The sequence below is a fragment of the Macaca thibetana genome, chromosome 8 (assembly GCF_024542745.1).
Source record: "Macaca thibetana thibetana isolate TM-01 chromosome 8, ASM2454274v1, whole genome shotgun sequence".
In the NCBI taxonomy this organism is placed as follows: domain Eukaryota; kingdom Metazoa; phylum Chordata; class Mammalia; order Primates; family Cercopithecidae; genus Macaca; species Macaca thibetana.
In genome coordinates, this window is record NC_065585.1 from 112,773,786 (window position 1) to 112,789,663 (window position 15,878).

At 44.1% G+C, this 15,878-nt stretch overlaps 3 protein-coding genes and 1 pseudogene across 5 annotated transcripts in view; 3 read left to right on the forward strand and 1 right to left on the reverse strand.

The window, feature by feature from the left end:
• The window catches only part of GTF2E2 (general transcription factor IIE subunit 2), a 381,513-nt gene that overhangs the window by 221,197 nt on the left and 144,438 nt on the right, over positions 1–15,878 (forward strand). The gene's annotated exons all lie outside the window — the stretch shown is intronic.
• GSR (glutathione-disulfide reductase) overlaps positions 1–15,878 on the forward strand; it is a 58,056-nt gene that overhangs the window by 7,039 nt on the left and 35,139 nt on the right. For both annotated transcript variants that reach the window (XM_050802508.1, XM_050802507.1), the window contains exons 2-3: positions 12,887–12,913; positions 14,942–15,030. In XM_050802508.1, coding sequence (XP_050658465.1) covers positions 14,945–15,030 — 86 coding nt within the window. In that variant the 5' untranslated portion in view covers positions 12,887–12,913; positions 14,942–14,944. The remainder of the gene's footprint in view (positions 1–12,886; positions 12,914–14,941; positions 15,031–15,878) is intronic.
• LOC126961818 (transcription initiation factor TFIID subunit 11-like) lies at positions 1,735–12,880 on the forward strand (annotated as a pseudogene). The gene is made up of 2 exons (XR_007728424.1): positions 1,735–8,626; positions 8,967–12,880. The product of XR_007728424.1 is annotated as a transcription initiation factor TFIID subunit 11-like (transcript).
• On the reverse strand, positions 15,088–15,534 carry LOC126961810 (40S ribosomal protein S26-like). Its single transcript, XM_050802586.1, has one exon. The coding sequence runs from the start codon at positions 15,512–15,514 to the stop codon at positions 15,167–15,169; it is 348 nt and encodes a 115-aa protein (XP_050658543.1). The 5' UTR covers positions 15,515–15,534; the 3' UTR covers positions 15,088–15,166.

The window sequence follows — 15,878 nt, forward strand, 5'->3', positions numbered from 1 at the left end:
TTTATAGAGCGAAACTAAAGGAATGATATGGAAATACTGATACCTTTTGGCTTTTTTTTTTTTTTTGACACAAAGTCTCACTCTGTCACCCTGGCTGGAGTGCAGTGGCGCCATCTCGGCTCACTGCAACCTCTACCTCCCAAGTTCAAGTGGTTCTCCCAAGTTCAAGTGGTTCTCCTGCCTCAGCCTCCTGAGTAGCTGGGATTACAGGTGCATGCCACCACACCTGACTAATTTTTGTATTTTTAGTAGAGACAGGGTTTTGCCATGTTGGCCAAGCTGGTCTCAAACTCCTGACTTTGAGTGATCTGCCTGCCTCGGCCTCCCAAAGTGCTGGGGTTACAGGCCTGAGCCACCATGCCCAGCCCACTTTGGCATTTGTAAGTGGATTCCAATCAGTGACAAATAATTACCTTCTGTTCACTAGGTGTTGCAACATTAAATATTACTGCAGTTACTTTTGCACTAGCCTAATAGGATGTAGAGGTCCCAGGTCCTTTTCTTTTGGGGGGAACGGGAGATGGTGGGCATCAGGTAATGGTGGGGACTGACATCCCAGAAGAGTTGTCTCACAAAACTATTTATTGTTCTCCCTGAATGCCCCAGAGTAACAATTCTTTTTATTTAAATTTTTTTTGTTTGTTTTTTGAGACAGGGTCTCACTCTGTCGCCCAGGCTGGAGTGCAGTGGCACAATCATGGCTCACTGCAGCCTCAATATCCTGGGCTCAGGTGATCCTCCTGCCTCAGCTTCCCAACTGGCTGAGACTGCGGGCTATTTTTTATGGTGACTAGGTCTCGCTGTGTTGTCCAGGCTCCTCTCAAACTCCTGGGTTCAAAGGATCCTCCAGTCTTGACTCGCCAAAGTGCTAGGATTACAGGTGTGAGCCACTACACCCACTCACACTTTTTAAAAATCTGGTGATTTCCTGAGACTGGAAGGTTCAGGTTAATCTAATGTTTTACTTAGTTAAGAATTGAACAAAAACAGCCTTTGTTAATATCTCTTGCAAATGTGTCCGTTGATTTTCTTGATTTAGATTCTGCTTTACACAGAGTGCTTTTCTTTTTTATTTCTTTCTCAAGCTTGATGCCCCCCTGAAGGAACCTTCATCTGAAATGAAAAAAAGACTTTGAAGGTGGAGATATGGATGTTGAATAGCGAATATGTGCCAGGGGCAGGGCCGTATCCAGACAGCATTCTGTTTAGTCATGGTTGGTGTAAAGCTGATGAAATGCAACAGAGACAGGGATCTTTATCTGTTTAAGTCATCAGTATAGTTGAAGCCCCTAGAACAGTGTTTTGCACATAGCAAGTACTCAATATATAGTTGCTGAAAGAATTGAGTTGATGGATCAATAGTGTTTTGCTTTGGAAATTATGACTCGTCTATTTTCTAAGTAGTTCTCTCATTCTGGTCTTGAATTCGATTTCAGGTAGCAAAGAAGGAAGACAGAGGGAGGAAACTAGGCAGTTCTGTGGTGGGGGGTTGAGGGGAACCAGAGGAAGGAAGTTAACAATTTTGTTTTTTGAGACAGGGTCTTGCTCTGTCACCCAGGCTGGAGTGCAGTGGTGCAATATAGCTCACAGCAGCCTCAAACTTCTGTGCTCAAACGATCCTCCCACCTCAGCCTGCCGTGTAGCTGGGACTACAGGCGTGCAACACCACACCCGACTAATTTTTTTTTTTTTTTTTTTTTTTTTTTTTTGAGACTGAGTCTGGCTCTGTCGCCCAGGCTGGAGTGCAGTGGCCGGATCTCAGCTCACTGCAAGCTCCGCCTCCCGGGTTTACGCCATTCTCCTGCCTCAGCCTCCGGAGTAGCTGGGACCACAGGTGCCCGCCACCTCGCCCGGCTAGTTTTTTGTATTTTTTAGTAGAGACGGGGTTTCACCGTGTTAGCCAGGATGGTCTCGATCTCCTGACCTTGTGATCCGCCCGTCTCGGCCTCCCAAAGTGCTGGGATTACAGGCTTGAGCCACCGCGCCCGGCCACACCCGACTAATTTTTAAATTTTTTATTTGTGGAGACGAGGCCTTACTGTGTTTCTCAACCTGGTCTCTAACTCCTGGGCTCAAGCAGCCCTCCTGCCTCACCTCCCAAAGTTTTGGGATTACAGCTTGAGCCACCACACCCAGGCGGAAGTTCACTATTGAACACAGATGATGTTCTTGGCAGGTGCAATTGCAAATTAACCAAGTTCTTGTTTTACTGCCAACATGGGCAATGTGAAGTTTCTACCTGGCTAGGCAGGATTGAAGGTAATGAGGCAGGCCCTAGGAAAAATGGTGAAGCTTCTGAATTTTGCCACCTGTTATCACCAGACTCTATACCTGCTCAGTCCCTTCTTGGAGGGGGGCCCTGTCCTCACTGTAAGCTAATGCCAGCAGGCCCACTGATTGGGATTCTGAACACTAGATTGGTTGGAAGAGGAAGCTCTCAGGAATGGACCATCGGTTTGGAAAGGGAGGCCGAGTTACAGGAGTCTCCTTGATGATATGTTTACTGAACGGCCTGTGAAATTTGTTTCTTAGCTGAGTGTGGTGGCTCACACCTGTTATCCCAGCACTTTGGTAGGCCGAGGTGGGTGGATCACTTGAGGCCAGGAGTTTGAGACCAGCCTGGTCAACATGGCGAAACCCCATCTCTCCTAAAAATTCAAATATTGGCCAGGCATGGTGGCTCATGGCTGTAATCCCAGCACTTTGGGAGGCCGAGGTGGGCAGATCATGAGGTCAGGAGATCGAGACCATCCTGGCTAACACGGTGAAACTCTGTCTCTACTAAAAATTAAAAAATAAAAAATAAAAAATTTATCTGGGCATGGTGGCACACGCCTGTAGTCTCAGCTACTCGGGAAGCTGAAGCAGGAGAATCGCTTGAACCCAGGAGGTAGAGGTTGCAGTGAGCCATGATAGCACCACTGCACTTCAGCCTGATGACAGAGTGAGACCCCGTCTCAAAAAAAAAAAAAAAAAAATTAGCTGGGTGTGGTGGCAGGCACCTATAATCCCAGGTACTTGGGAGGCTCAGGCTTGCGAATTGGTTGAACTCAGGAGGCAGAGGTTGCGATGAGCCGAGATCATGCCACTGCACTCCAGCCTGGGCAACAAGAGTGAGACTCCATCTGAAAACAAACCAAAACAAAACAAAACAAAACAAAAAAACAAACCTTAACAGGGCATAGTGGTGTGTGCCTGTAATCTCAGCTACTCGGGAGGCTGAGAATCACTGGAACCCGGGAGGCAGAAGTTGCAGTGAGCTGAGATTGTGCCACTGCACACTCCAGTCTGGGCGACAGAGCGAGACTCTGTCTGAAGGGAAAAAAAAAAAAAAAAAAAAGAAACTTGTTTCTTCCCCCTCATTAATGCCCACCTGGAGAACTAGGGAATCTGCCAGTGTTGTATGCTTAGGGTCTCAGCAATGTGCAACTCTGGGCAACCAGAGCCCTGAGAACTTACCTGGATAATGCTCCAGTCTGGGAGGCAAACTTCCTTTGTGATCAGCTGATGTGTTTTAGGTAGGAAGGCGCCTGGGGAATTTATCTCCTCCTTTCCGTGTGCTTTGTGAGCGTGTGAGGAACCAGCAGACGCAGAAATAATTCAGAGGTGTCAGAGTCATCATCACATCTATCATAGACTAGAAATAGATGCTTTATATACCTTACCTCTGACCTGCTCAAAAATCTCCATAATGGAAGCATTATTTCCTTCACTGAGCTAGGAGAAATTTGGAAACTCACCCACCTCTAGCCACTAAATGGGAGAGCTGAGAGTTAAATTCCTATCTGTCTGACTTGAGGCCTGTGCTCCCTCTGACAACCTGATGCACAGGTCAGCTGGAGCAGCTGTCCCTAACCTTTTTGGCACCAGGAACCAGTTTTGTGGAAGACAATTTTTCCACGGACCAGGAGTGGGGGGATGGTTTCAGGATGATTGGGGAATGAAGTGAATCACATTTATTTATTTATTTATATTTTTTGAGACGGAGTTTCACTCTTGTTGCCCAGGCTGGAGTGCAATGGTATGATCTCGGCTCACTGCAGCCTCTGCCTCCTGGGTTCAAGCGATTCTCCTGCCTCAGCCTTCCAAGTAGCTGGGATTACAGGCACCCACCACCACACCTGGTTAATTTTTGTATTTTTAGTAGAGATGGGATTTCACCATGTTGGCCAGGCTGGTCTTGAACTCCTGACCTCAGATAATCTGCCCGCCTCCGCCTCCCAAAGTGCTGGGATTACAGGCTTGAGGCACCACGCCCAGCCTGCATCACATTTATTGTGCACTTTATTTCTATTATTATTACGTTGTAATATATAATGAAATGATTATGCAACTCACCATAATGTACACTCAGAGGGAGCCCTGAGCTTGTTTTCCTGCAACTAGTTGGTCCCATCTGGGGGTGATGGGAGACAGTGACAGATCATCAGACATTAGATTCTCATAAGCAGTGTGCAACCTACATCCCTTGCATGCGCGGTTCACAATAGGGTTCGTGCTCCCATGAGAATCTAATGCCGCCACTGATCTGAAAGGAGGTGGGTGGCGCTCAGGCAGTAATGCCAGCGATGAGGAGCAGCTATAAATACAGATGAAGCTTCGCTCACTTGCCCGCCACTCATCTCCTGCTGTGCAACCTGGTTCCTAATAGGCACCTGGGGGACAGGGACCCCTGAGCTAGAGAAAGGGGAAAGAAGGCCGAGTGCAGTGGCACATGCTTGTAATTCCAACCTTTGGGAGGCTAAGGTAAGAGGATTGCTTGAGCCCAGGATTTTGAGACCAGCCTGGGCAACATAGTAAGACCCTGTCCCTAATTTGTGTGTGTGTTTGGTTTTTTCCTTTTTTTTTTTGAGATGCAGTTTCGCTCTTGTTGCCCAGGCTGGAGTGCAATGGCGTGATCTCCGCTCATGGCAACCTCCACCTCCCCGGTTCAAGCGATTCTCCTGCCTCAGCCTCCCAAGTAGTTGGGATTACAGGCTTGTGCTACCACACCCAGCTAATTTTGTATTTTTAGTAGAAACAGGGTTTCTCCATGTTGGTCAGGCTGGTCTTGAACTCCTGATCTCAGGTGATCTGCCCGCTTCAGCCTGCCAAAGTGCTGGGATTATAGGTGTAAGCCACCATGCCCAGCCTCCCTCTCTAATTTGTAAGAAATTGAAAAAAAAAATGGGGGAAAGAGAAGGGAGCAGCAGAGGGGGTGGGTAAACGAGACTATGCCAGCTTTTCACCCCTGGCCTCTCCAGCTCTCAGTGGAACTAAGTGTGTGTATCTATGTTTTGAGATAGGGTCTCACTGTGTTGCCCAAGCTGGAGTGTAGTGGTGCTATCTCAGCTCACGGTAGCCTTGACCCACAAGCTCAAGTGATGCTCCTGCCTCAGCCTCCCCAGTAGCTGGGACTACAGGCTCACATATCACATCTGGCTAATTTTTGTATTTTTTCTAGAGATGGTGTTTCACCATGTTGCCCAGGCTCATCTTGAACTCCTGGCCTCAAGCGATCCACCTGCCTTGGCCTCCCAAAGTGCCGGAATTATAGGCATGAGCCACCACTCCCAACCTAAATGTGCTTTTCATTCCTTCCAAGTCAGAGGTGCTGAAGTCACGTCATGTTGCTGGCATGTAAATAGTTCTCTAAAAGCAATGGAAATCCCTGGAGGCCTGTTCACAGGAGCTGCCAAAATAGGACGGTGGCATTTCAGGGTCATAGGCTTCCTTTCAACCAGTGCCCCAGGCCCCAAAGTGTTGTGCTGGGGCGCAGCTCCTGTGACCCAACAGGGCCACAATTTTCCACCATCCTCTTCCTCTGATTTCTGGCCCAGTGCTCTTCAATTTTAGGGAATGTGGTGATTCTGCTGCTGCCCCTTGAGGCGGTATCTTGGATAGGCTCAGAACCTCTCTCTGGCTGGCACTGTAGGCCAGGATACTGATACAGTCCGCAAGAGCAGGGACTGGATCTGTTTAGTGCCTTACCTTGCATAATGCCTGGCACAAGTGGGTGCTTACTCAGTGCCTGTGAATGAATGACTGCAAGCTAAGACTATGCAGAAGCGAAAAAGACAGAAACTTCTAAAAAACAAACCAGAGTTACACCAGGCACCAGTGAAAGCCCACCTTGGCGCTTTGAAGAAACATATTCCAAAAAAAGAGTATGTTTTAAAATTAAACATATTTTTTAAAAACTTTAAAAACATATTTTTAAAAAACTTAAAAAAAGAAGTCTTAAATAACTTTAAAGTAGCTTCAAATATACATGAGGAACAAACTCATGGTATGTGAGAGTAGTTTAGAACATTGAGTGCTTTACGACACCCTTGGATTGCTTTTAATGATTCTTGGGAAACAAGAAACAGTGGCTGGAGGACCAGCAGTATTTATTTAGCAGACAAATCATCTCTACCTTTGGGAAAATTGCTTTTGGAGTCTGTCCTAGTCGAAGCCACTTAGTAAACTTAAATGGTGAACTGCAGGATATAAAGGTGTGGGTGGAGGGCACTGGGAAGCACGTTGCCTGCCAAATAACTGGAAAAGGCAGGTTGGAAGAGAAAATCATTCCCATTATGGGGCCAGCGTTGTTCTTCCCACAGAGTTTCGACCTCCTTTCTCTGCTCTTACCATTAAGAAATCCCTGCCGTCCTCCTTTCTTCAGAATGGCTTATTCTATTTATCCCAGTAATGTCAGGTGCTTGGGGGTTGAGAAATAGCATATCCTCAGCTTGGCCAGATGAAAGGGCACTCTAGATAGAAAGCCATACATTTATTATTATTATTATTATTATTATTATTATTATTTATTTTTAGAGGTAGGGTCTGGCTCTGTTATCTAGGCTGGAGTGCAGTGGTGTTATTAGAGCTTACTGTAGCCTTCAGCTTCTGGGCTCAAGAGATCCTCCTGCCTCAGCCTCCTGAATAGCTGGAACTACAGGCATGCACCACCAAGCCCAACTAATTTTTTATTTTTTAATTTTTTGCAGAGATGGAGTCTCAGGGTCTCACTATGTTGCCCAGGCTGGTCCCTCACTCCTGGGCTCAAGCAATCATCTTTCTTTTCGGCCTCCCAAAGCATGGGGATTATAGGCGTGAGCCACCATGCCCAGCCCATAAATTATTCTAATTTTTAGTATGAAGTACTTTCTGAATAGTGTGCTTGCGCTTGTTGTAGGTGTTGATTCTTTTATGAGGCTTGAATTCTGTACCCTTTTCTCAATCCCATGAGTTCCTGTTTCTGTTGCCTTTAGTATTCTTATTGTAGCATAATTGCATTAAAAAAAATCCAAGTCCAAAACTTGACAGTGTATGACCTATCTCTTTCCAGGAAAAAAAAAAAAAAAAAATCCCATGTAACTGATAACTTGAGACTGTATGGAAACATAACTCCTTCCTTTATTTTATTTTATTTTATTTTATTTTATTTTTTGAGACGGAATCTCACTCTGTTGCCCTGGCTGGATGCAGTGGCGGATCTCAGCTCACTGCAACCTCCACCTCCCAGGTTCAAGCGATTCTCCTGCCTCAGCCTCCTGAGTAGCTGGGACTACAGACGTACGCTACCACACCCGTCTAATTTTTGTATTTTTAATAGAGATGGGGTTTTACCATGTTGCCCAGGCTGGTTTCGAACTTCTGACCTCAAGTGATCCGCCCGCCTCAACCTCCCAAAATGCTGGGATTACAGGCATGAGCCACTGCACCCGGCCATCACTCATTCCTTTATAATAACCGAGTGTAGGATAATAACAAATAATAGGATTATAATGAAATTGTAGCAGGTACGCTGTTAGAATTTTGAAACAACTAAAGGAATAGAAGATTACTGTTCAGGAAGACCATCTGTTTCAAACATTAGCGATCTTCATGAGCTTTGGGCAGGTTTCTTTGAATTTAGCTTTTTGTATGAAGTGCCTTGGCTAGTATGTATGTGGTTCAGGATCCACCATAGAAGGATACCCAGAAAGCATTCTATTATGAGAGCTAGGCTAGTATTACTGGGGCAAACAGAAAGCCAGTCTAGTTTCCTATGGTCATGATCGGCAGAGCTACAAGCCCCTAATATAAATTATGTCTAGAAGGCATTCATTTTAATATAAAAGAATAATTGTGTTATAGACGAAGGATTGGAGAGTCACTCACCAAAATTCCACTTCCCAAATTAAATCATTTTAGTGTGTTTTTGGTTATTCTGGTTTATAAATGTCTAAAAACAATTAAACAAGTGACAAATGACTATTTCCCATTATAAAAAGCATGTAGAGTCTGTGTAGCTCGGGGTTTCGAGCTCCTGCTCTGACAATGCCGCGATCTCCTCTCCCCTCCAATCCTATTGGCGATGGACAATGCCTGCGAGTCATCCACGGACAAAGGTGGAGAGACAGGGGAGCCAGATGAGACAGCCGCTGCTCCCGGGGACCCGGGGGCTACCGACATGGGTGGAATCCCAGAGGAAACTGATGGAGATGCAGATGCGGACTTGAAAGAAGAGGAAAGCGAGCTCAAGAGTCAGGATGTCTCAAATTTAACAACAGTTGAAAGGGAAAACTCATTGTTATTTACTCCTGCAGCCAAAAAACTGAAAATAGATACCAAAGAAAAGAAAGTAGATGAAGATGAGATTTAGAAGATGCAAATCCTGGTTTTTTCTTTTTCTTTTTCTTTCTGGTTTTTTGTTTGTTTGTTTGTTTTGGTTTGGTTTGGTTTGGTTTTTTTTTGAGATGTAGTCTCTCTCTGTCGCCCAGGCTGGAATGCAGTGGCATAATCTCGGCTCACTGCAACCTCTGCCTCCCGGGTTCAAGCGATTCTCCTGCTTCAGCCTCCTGAGTAGCTGGGATTACAGGCACATGCCACCATGCCTGGCCAATTTTTGTATTTTTAGTAGAGATGGGGTTCACCATATTGGCCAGGCTGGCCTTGAACTCCTGACCTCGTGATCTACCCGCCTCAGCCTCCCAAAGTGCGGGGATTGCAGGCATGAGCCACCGCGCCCAGCTGTTTCTTCTTTTTCTGTGGAGCAGCTGAACCATTATGAAATGTATTGCCACTCAGTGTTCCCTAAGGCAGCCATCAAAAGGCCGATCCAGTCCATCAGTGGCACCTCTATGTCTCAGAATGTTGTTATTGCTGTCTGGTCTTTCCAAGGTTTTTGTCTGGGAGGTGGTAGAAGCAGCACTGGATGTGTGTCAGAAGTGGGGAGAAATGCCACCACTACAACCCAAACATATGAGGGAAGCTGTTAGAAAGTTAAAATCAAAAGGACAGATTCCTAACTCAAAGCACAAAAAAAATCATCATCTTCTAGATTGAAGTCTAGAAAGGCCTATTACTGACAGATGAAGTATTGGTTCCAGACTTCCTCTAAGACCGTCTGCACTGGTGCTTTAGTGTCTCAGTCCTCCAAGGATTCCATGATGATTTTAATGTCTTTCTCAAAACTCTGAGATTTGTCACACCTAGAAAGTGTGTAGCCTGTTTGATACTTGCCTTGACTAAATTTTTGGACCTCTTGGGGCATTTTGAAGTTTTTAACTGTCTTGGCCAGTTGGAAGAAGATGTGTGGGCTGTAAGCATCTTCTGGACAGGGGAACTGCTTTCAGAGAGAAACCTTTCCAAGAGAGTTTTTTTTTTTTTTTTTTTTTTTTTTTTTGAGATAGGGTCTTGCTCTGTCACCCAGGCTGGAGTGCAGCGGCATGACCGCAGCCTTGAACTCTTGACCCTCCCACCTCAGTGTCCTGAGTAGCTAGGACTACAGGCACACTACTGTGCCCAACTAACTTATTTTTATTTTTTATGGAGATGGGGTCTTGCTTTCTTGCCCAGGCTGGTCATGAACTCCTGGCTTCAAGCAGTCCTCCTGCGTCAGCCTCCTAAAGTGCCGAGAGCTTTCGTGATTTTACATTGAAGCCTAAAGTTGCTAAAACTTAGGTTGTTTCTCATATCTGGTTTTAAGTAGATGAAACAACCGGAAACTTTTACTTGTGATACTCTGTGAAACAGCCAGAAACTTTTACTTGTGACACTCTACCATGAAGGATGAGGTGCTGACAGGAATAGTGGAATAATTGCTGCTTGTAAACATCTAAGATTCTCCTGTGAATTTTGGTGAGTGATCATTAAACTGTTTTCCAAAAGCATACACAGGCCAAGCGCGGTGGCTCATGCCTATAATCCCAGCACTTTGGGAGGCCGAGGCGGGAGAATCACTTGATCTCAGGAGTTCAAGACCAGCCTGGGCAATATACTGAGACCTTGTCTCTATTTTTGTAAAGTAGTTTTAATTTTTATGTATAAAATAAAATAAAAAGCATACATAAGCCATGTATGGTGGCTCACACCTGTAATCTCAACACTTTGGGAGGACGAGTTAGGAGGATTGCTTGAGCCCAGGAGTTTGAGACCAGCTTGGGCAACATAGTGAGACCCTGTCTCTGTATTTTTAGAAAAATATTTTTTATTTTTTTAAAAAAAAGTATATCCAGGCATGGTGGCTCATGCCTGTAATCCTAGCACTTTGGGATGCCAAGGTGGGTGGATCACTTGAGCTCAGGAGTTTAAGACAAGCCTGGGCAATGTGGTAAGACCCTGTCTCTACTAAAAATACCAGGCATGGTATTGAACGCCTGTAGTCCCAGCTACTCTTGGGCTGAGGAGGGAGGATTGTTTGATCCTGGGGAGCAGAGGTTGCAGTGAGCTGAAATTGCGCCATTGCACTCTAGCCTGAGTGACAGAGCAAGACTGTCTCAAAAAAAAAAAAAAAAAAAAAAAAAAAAAAAAAAAGAATATAGAACAAAATGTGAAAGTTTTCTCCCTTTCCAGAGAAACACTGTTGATTGCTTGGAGTATAGCCAAATTGTGTTTACACCCATATATATATACATACACATACTGCGTATAAATACAAATTGGGTCATGGCGTAACTACTATTCTGCAACTTTCTTTTGATGCATAACAGTATATGTTAGAACTCTTTCCATATAGTGCATAGAAATCTACCTTGCCCTTTTTAAATGGCTGCAGAATATTCCACAGACTCAGTGTATAACAATTTATTTGATACTTCCCTGCTGATGGATATTTAATGTGTCTGTAGTTACCCATTATCACCAAGCTTCAGGGAATATCCCTATAAATGCATCTTTGGACACAGGAGCATAATATGTGACTACTTTTCTAGGTTACTCTAAAAGGAGAATTGCTGGGCCAATCAGGATGTGTTTGCTAACACTAGTTATAATCAACCTTTAAAATTTTTGCCAATCTGACAAATGAAAAATATTTCATTATTTAAATTATCTGTTATCTTTACTTTTAAAAAATGTAGCTTTCGGCTGGGTGTGGTGGCTCATGCCTGTAATCCCAGCACTTTGGGATGCCACGGTGGGTAGATCACTTGAGGTCAGGAGTTCGAGACCAGCCTGGCCAACAAGGTGAAACTCCATCTCTAGTAAAAATACAAAAATTAGCCAGGCAGGTTGGCAGGCGCCTGTAATTCCAGCTACTCGGAAGGCTGAGGCATGAGAATCACTTGAACCCAGGAGGCAGAGGTTGCAGTAAGCCGAGATCTTGCCACTGTATTCCAGCCTGCGCGATATAGTGAGACTCGGTCTCAAAAAAAACCCAAACAAACAAAATAATGCAGTTTTCTGACTGGGCACAGTGGCTCACGCCTGTAATCCCGGCACTTTGGGAGGCTGAGGCAGGTGGATCACCTAAGGTCAGGAGTTCGAGACCAGTATGGCCAACATGGCAAAACCCCATCTCTACTGAAAATACAAAAATTAGCTGGGCGTGGTGGTGCACATCTACAGTCCCAGCTATTCGGGAGGCTGAGGCAGGAGAATCGCCGGGAGGTAGAGATTGCAGTGAGCTGTGATCGCACCATTGCACTCCAGCCTGGGCAACAAAGGGAGACTCTGTCTCAAAAAAAAAAAAAAAGTAGTTTTCTGGTCTTGCTTTTCCTACTTTTATTCCGTAAGTATTTTTCTATATATTAACTAACAGTGAAATGGAAATGATTGTAACCAAATATGTATTTGTAGATAACATGATATAATCTGTGCATTTGTGCATTTCGCTTTTCTACATCTTTGGTTACTTCTTTAGGCCAAATGCCAAGTAGTTATAAATCAAAGTCATTTTATGAGATCTAATATTTATTTAGGTTTTCTCAAGTTTCTTTACTAAGGGTTAATCAACATCCCAAGTTCCATGCCATGTACTTTAAATTTTTGTGCTTCTGGTGAGTATTCACCAGTATCTCCGTGTTCAACCTTTGTGTGTGTGTGTGTGTTTCTTTTTTGAGGCAGGGTCTTGCACTGTCACCTAGGCTGGAGTGCACTGGCACGATCATGATCATGACTCACTGCAGCCTTGTCCTCCCGGGCTCAAGTGGTCCTCCCACCTCAGCCTCCTGAGTAGCTGGGACCACAGGCATGTACCACCACACCCAGCTAATTTTTTTTGTAGGGACCTGGTCTCGCTTGTTGCCCAGGCTGATCTTGAATTCATGGGCTTAAGCAATCCAACTGCCTCAGCTCCCAAAATGCTGGAATTACAGGTGTGAACTACCAGGCCTGGCCCATCTTGGGTGTTTATCCATGTATTCTGCAGTACTTTCCCCAGAAGTCCTCTTAGACAGCTGCTCAGATGGGCTGATTGTCCTTTCTCTGTCTGCTTTCCTTGAGAAAATGCTGATGAATAAACTTCTCTCCCTCATCACAGAAGGAAAATAATGTTCTTATCCTTTTTTAACAAAGAAAGTAACTAGAATTTAGTATACGGTGACTTAGAACCCAAGGAAGCTTCCTCGCTTGATGCTTAGTGTGCATTTCTTGCAGATTTGTTTGATGGTTTGAATTCAATATTGTTAAAGTCTGTCTCTTTTTTTTTTTATTCCAGGTGAATGTTGGATGTGTACCCAAAAAGGTAGAATTTTTATTTCTCTTTCCCTTTACAATCCTTTTTCTATTTGTAAATCATAATCCGAATAAGAATGTTTCCAAATGTATCCATTAAAATTCATTCTGCAAAAAAAACCCTAGACCCCACTAAAAGTGGCTTAAGCAATAGGATTGTTTTTGTTTGATTTGTGTTTAAAATTTTTTGTTTATTTTTAATTACTTTTTATTTTTATTATTATTATTTTTTTGAGACGGAGTTTCACTCTTGTCGCCCAGGGTGGAATACAGTGACGCGACCTCGGCTCACAGCAACCTCTGCCTCCTGGGTTCAAGTGATTCCCTTTCCTCAGCCTCACAAGTAGCTGGGATGACAGGCGCGCGCCACAGCACTCGGCTGATTTTGGTATTTTTAGTAGAGATGGGGTTTCACCGTGTTGGCCAGGTTGATCTCGGGCTCCTGACTTCAGGTGATCCACCCACCGTGGCCTCCCAAAACGCTGGGATTACAGGCCTGAGCCACCGAGACCGGCCACGGCCTAGTAATTTAGTTTGGTCATCTACACCGCAGGATAGTTCTTTCTCAGCAGGAAGACCCAGCCAGCAAACCAAACTGTTGAATGGAATCTTCTTAAGTTCTGTGGATTCATGGATTTTCTGTATCACGTTGGTGATTTTTTTGGTATTAATATCTGTGGTGCAGGTCACATTGAATGATTTCATTTTTTTACCCTTGACAAAGAGGAAAAAACAGCAGCTCTTATTTCTAAAGCTGCCTCTTGCTTATACTTGCAAAGAATGCCACTCATTTGAATGAACTTTCAACATATGTTGTAATCTCAAGCTTACCACCTTTATTAATGGCATTCCATTTTAACTTGTCATCTTTTTGGTATTATGTAAGCAAATCTCTTAATCTCATCAGTGATGCATACCTGAGTTTAATTCCAAAAAGCTTTTTTGAAATCTGTTCCCTGGTATAGGTGATGTTTTTCTTTCTGTCTTAGGAAGACTTTTTTTCTCTGGTACGTTTTCCCTCAACTGTTTCCTTTCCTATTAGTCATACTTTTTGGAATCTGTTCTACTTGGAACCATGCAATTATGACTGTATGAATTATATAAATTCATTATAAGGTGGTTTTATGTAGTTAAAACCAGTTATGGTAGTAAATTTCGTGTTGATTGGTGCAAGTTTATTTTTTAAAAAATATACTGCTAGGCTAATACTGTACAGTAAACTGATTTTGTAATGTTTTATTTTCGTATTTACTTATTCCTTCTGATCACATGTGGTAGACATTTATGTATGTTCATTTATATATGTTTTTGTTTCTTTTTGTTTGTTTGTTTATTTTATTTTATTTTTTTTTGAGATGGAGTCTCACTGTTGCCCAGGCCGGAATGCAGTGATGTGATTTCAGCTCACTGCAACCTCCACCTCCCAGGTTCAAGTGATTCTCCTGCCTCAGCCTCACGAGTAGCTGGGACTACAGGTGTGCACCACCATGCCTGGCTAATTTTTTTGTTTTTGTTTTGTTTTGTTTTGTTTTGTTTTGTTTTTGAGATGGAGTCTCGCCCTGTCGCCCAGCCTGAAGTGCAATGGCACAATCTCAGCTCACTGCAACCTCCACCTCCCAGGTTCAAGAGATTCTCCTGCCTCAGCCTCCTGAGTATCTGGGATTACAGGCGTGTGCCACCACGCCTGGCTAAGTTTTTTTGTATCTTTAGTTGAGATGGGGTTTCATCGTGTTGGCCAGGCTGGTCTCGAACTCCTGACCTCGTGATCCGCCCACCTTGGCCTCCCAAAGTGCTGGGATTATAGCCGTGAGCTGCTGCGCCCGGCCTGAACTCTTGACCTCAAGTAATCCACCTGCCTCGGCCTCCCCAAAGTGCTGGGACTGCAGGTGTGAGCCACCGCGCCTAGCCAGGTTTGTTTTTAATTTAAAGGGCAGTATTTTATCTGCTGTTACCTAGTTACCATTCATTCATGATTTCTTTTTTCCCTCAGGACTCATTTACTGCTGCTTTTGATCCTTTTTTTTTTTTTTTTTAACAGGTAATGTGGAACACAGCTGTCCACTCCGAATTCATGCACGATCATGCTGATTATGGCTTTCCAAGTTGTGAGGGTAAATTCAATTGGCGGTAAGTGTCAACACTAAGAGGGTTCAGTTTCCAAGAATAGATATTTTTCTTTCTTTCTTTTTTTTTTTTAAAGTACAATTTCCATTTTATTTTTCTCCAGAGAAGAGTCTGTTTCAGTCTTTAAGGACTCAGCTCCTTACATGGGCTTTGGTGGGGGACGTGGGGCAGCACCCGCAGGTCTAAATCGGGGAGGGGGTGTTCGGTCCTTGCGGGCTTCACGAGATCGATTCCTGACTACTTTGCTGTGAATTGCACGACTCACACAGTAATGCAGCTTCACATACAGCTTGGGAAGCACATAGGCATCAAATACGCTCGCTTCAGAAATGTCCCTGACCTCTGCGGCCTCCACTATGTTTCGAATGACGAATTTCTTAATGGCCTTGTCCTTGGGCACGCATCGGGCACAGTTAGTGCAGCGAATAGGCTGCACATGGCCGCGGCCCTTTTTGGCATGACCGTTGTTCCTTCTTTTCTTTGTCATCTTGGATGTACGGACCGAAGACATAGTTTTCTTTCATAACTAAGTGAGCCGTAAACTTTTTTAGGGATGGAGGAGGAATTGTGGTAAATATTCACAGTATGAGATTTACAGTTTAGCCATTTTTAAGTATACAATTGAGTGCCATTAAGCACATTCACATAGGTGTACAGTCGTCACTACTATTACCACTTCCAGAACTTTCCTGCCATCCCAAACAGAAACTCTATTCCATTAAACAATAACCCCTCGTTCTCTTCTCCTGCTGGCCCCTGGGAACCTCTATTCTGCTTTCTGTCTCTATGAATTTGCCAATCCTAGGAAACTCATATAAGTGGAATCATACAATATTTGTTCCTTTATGTCT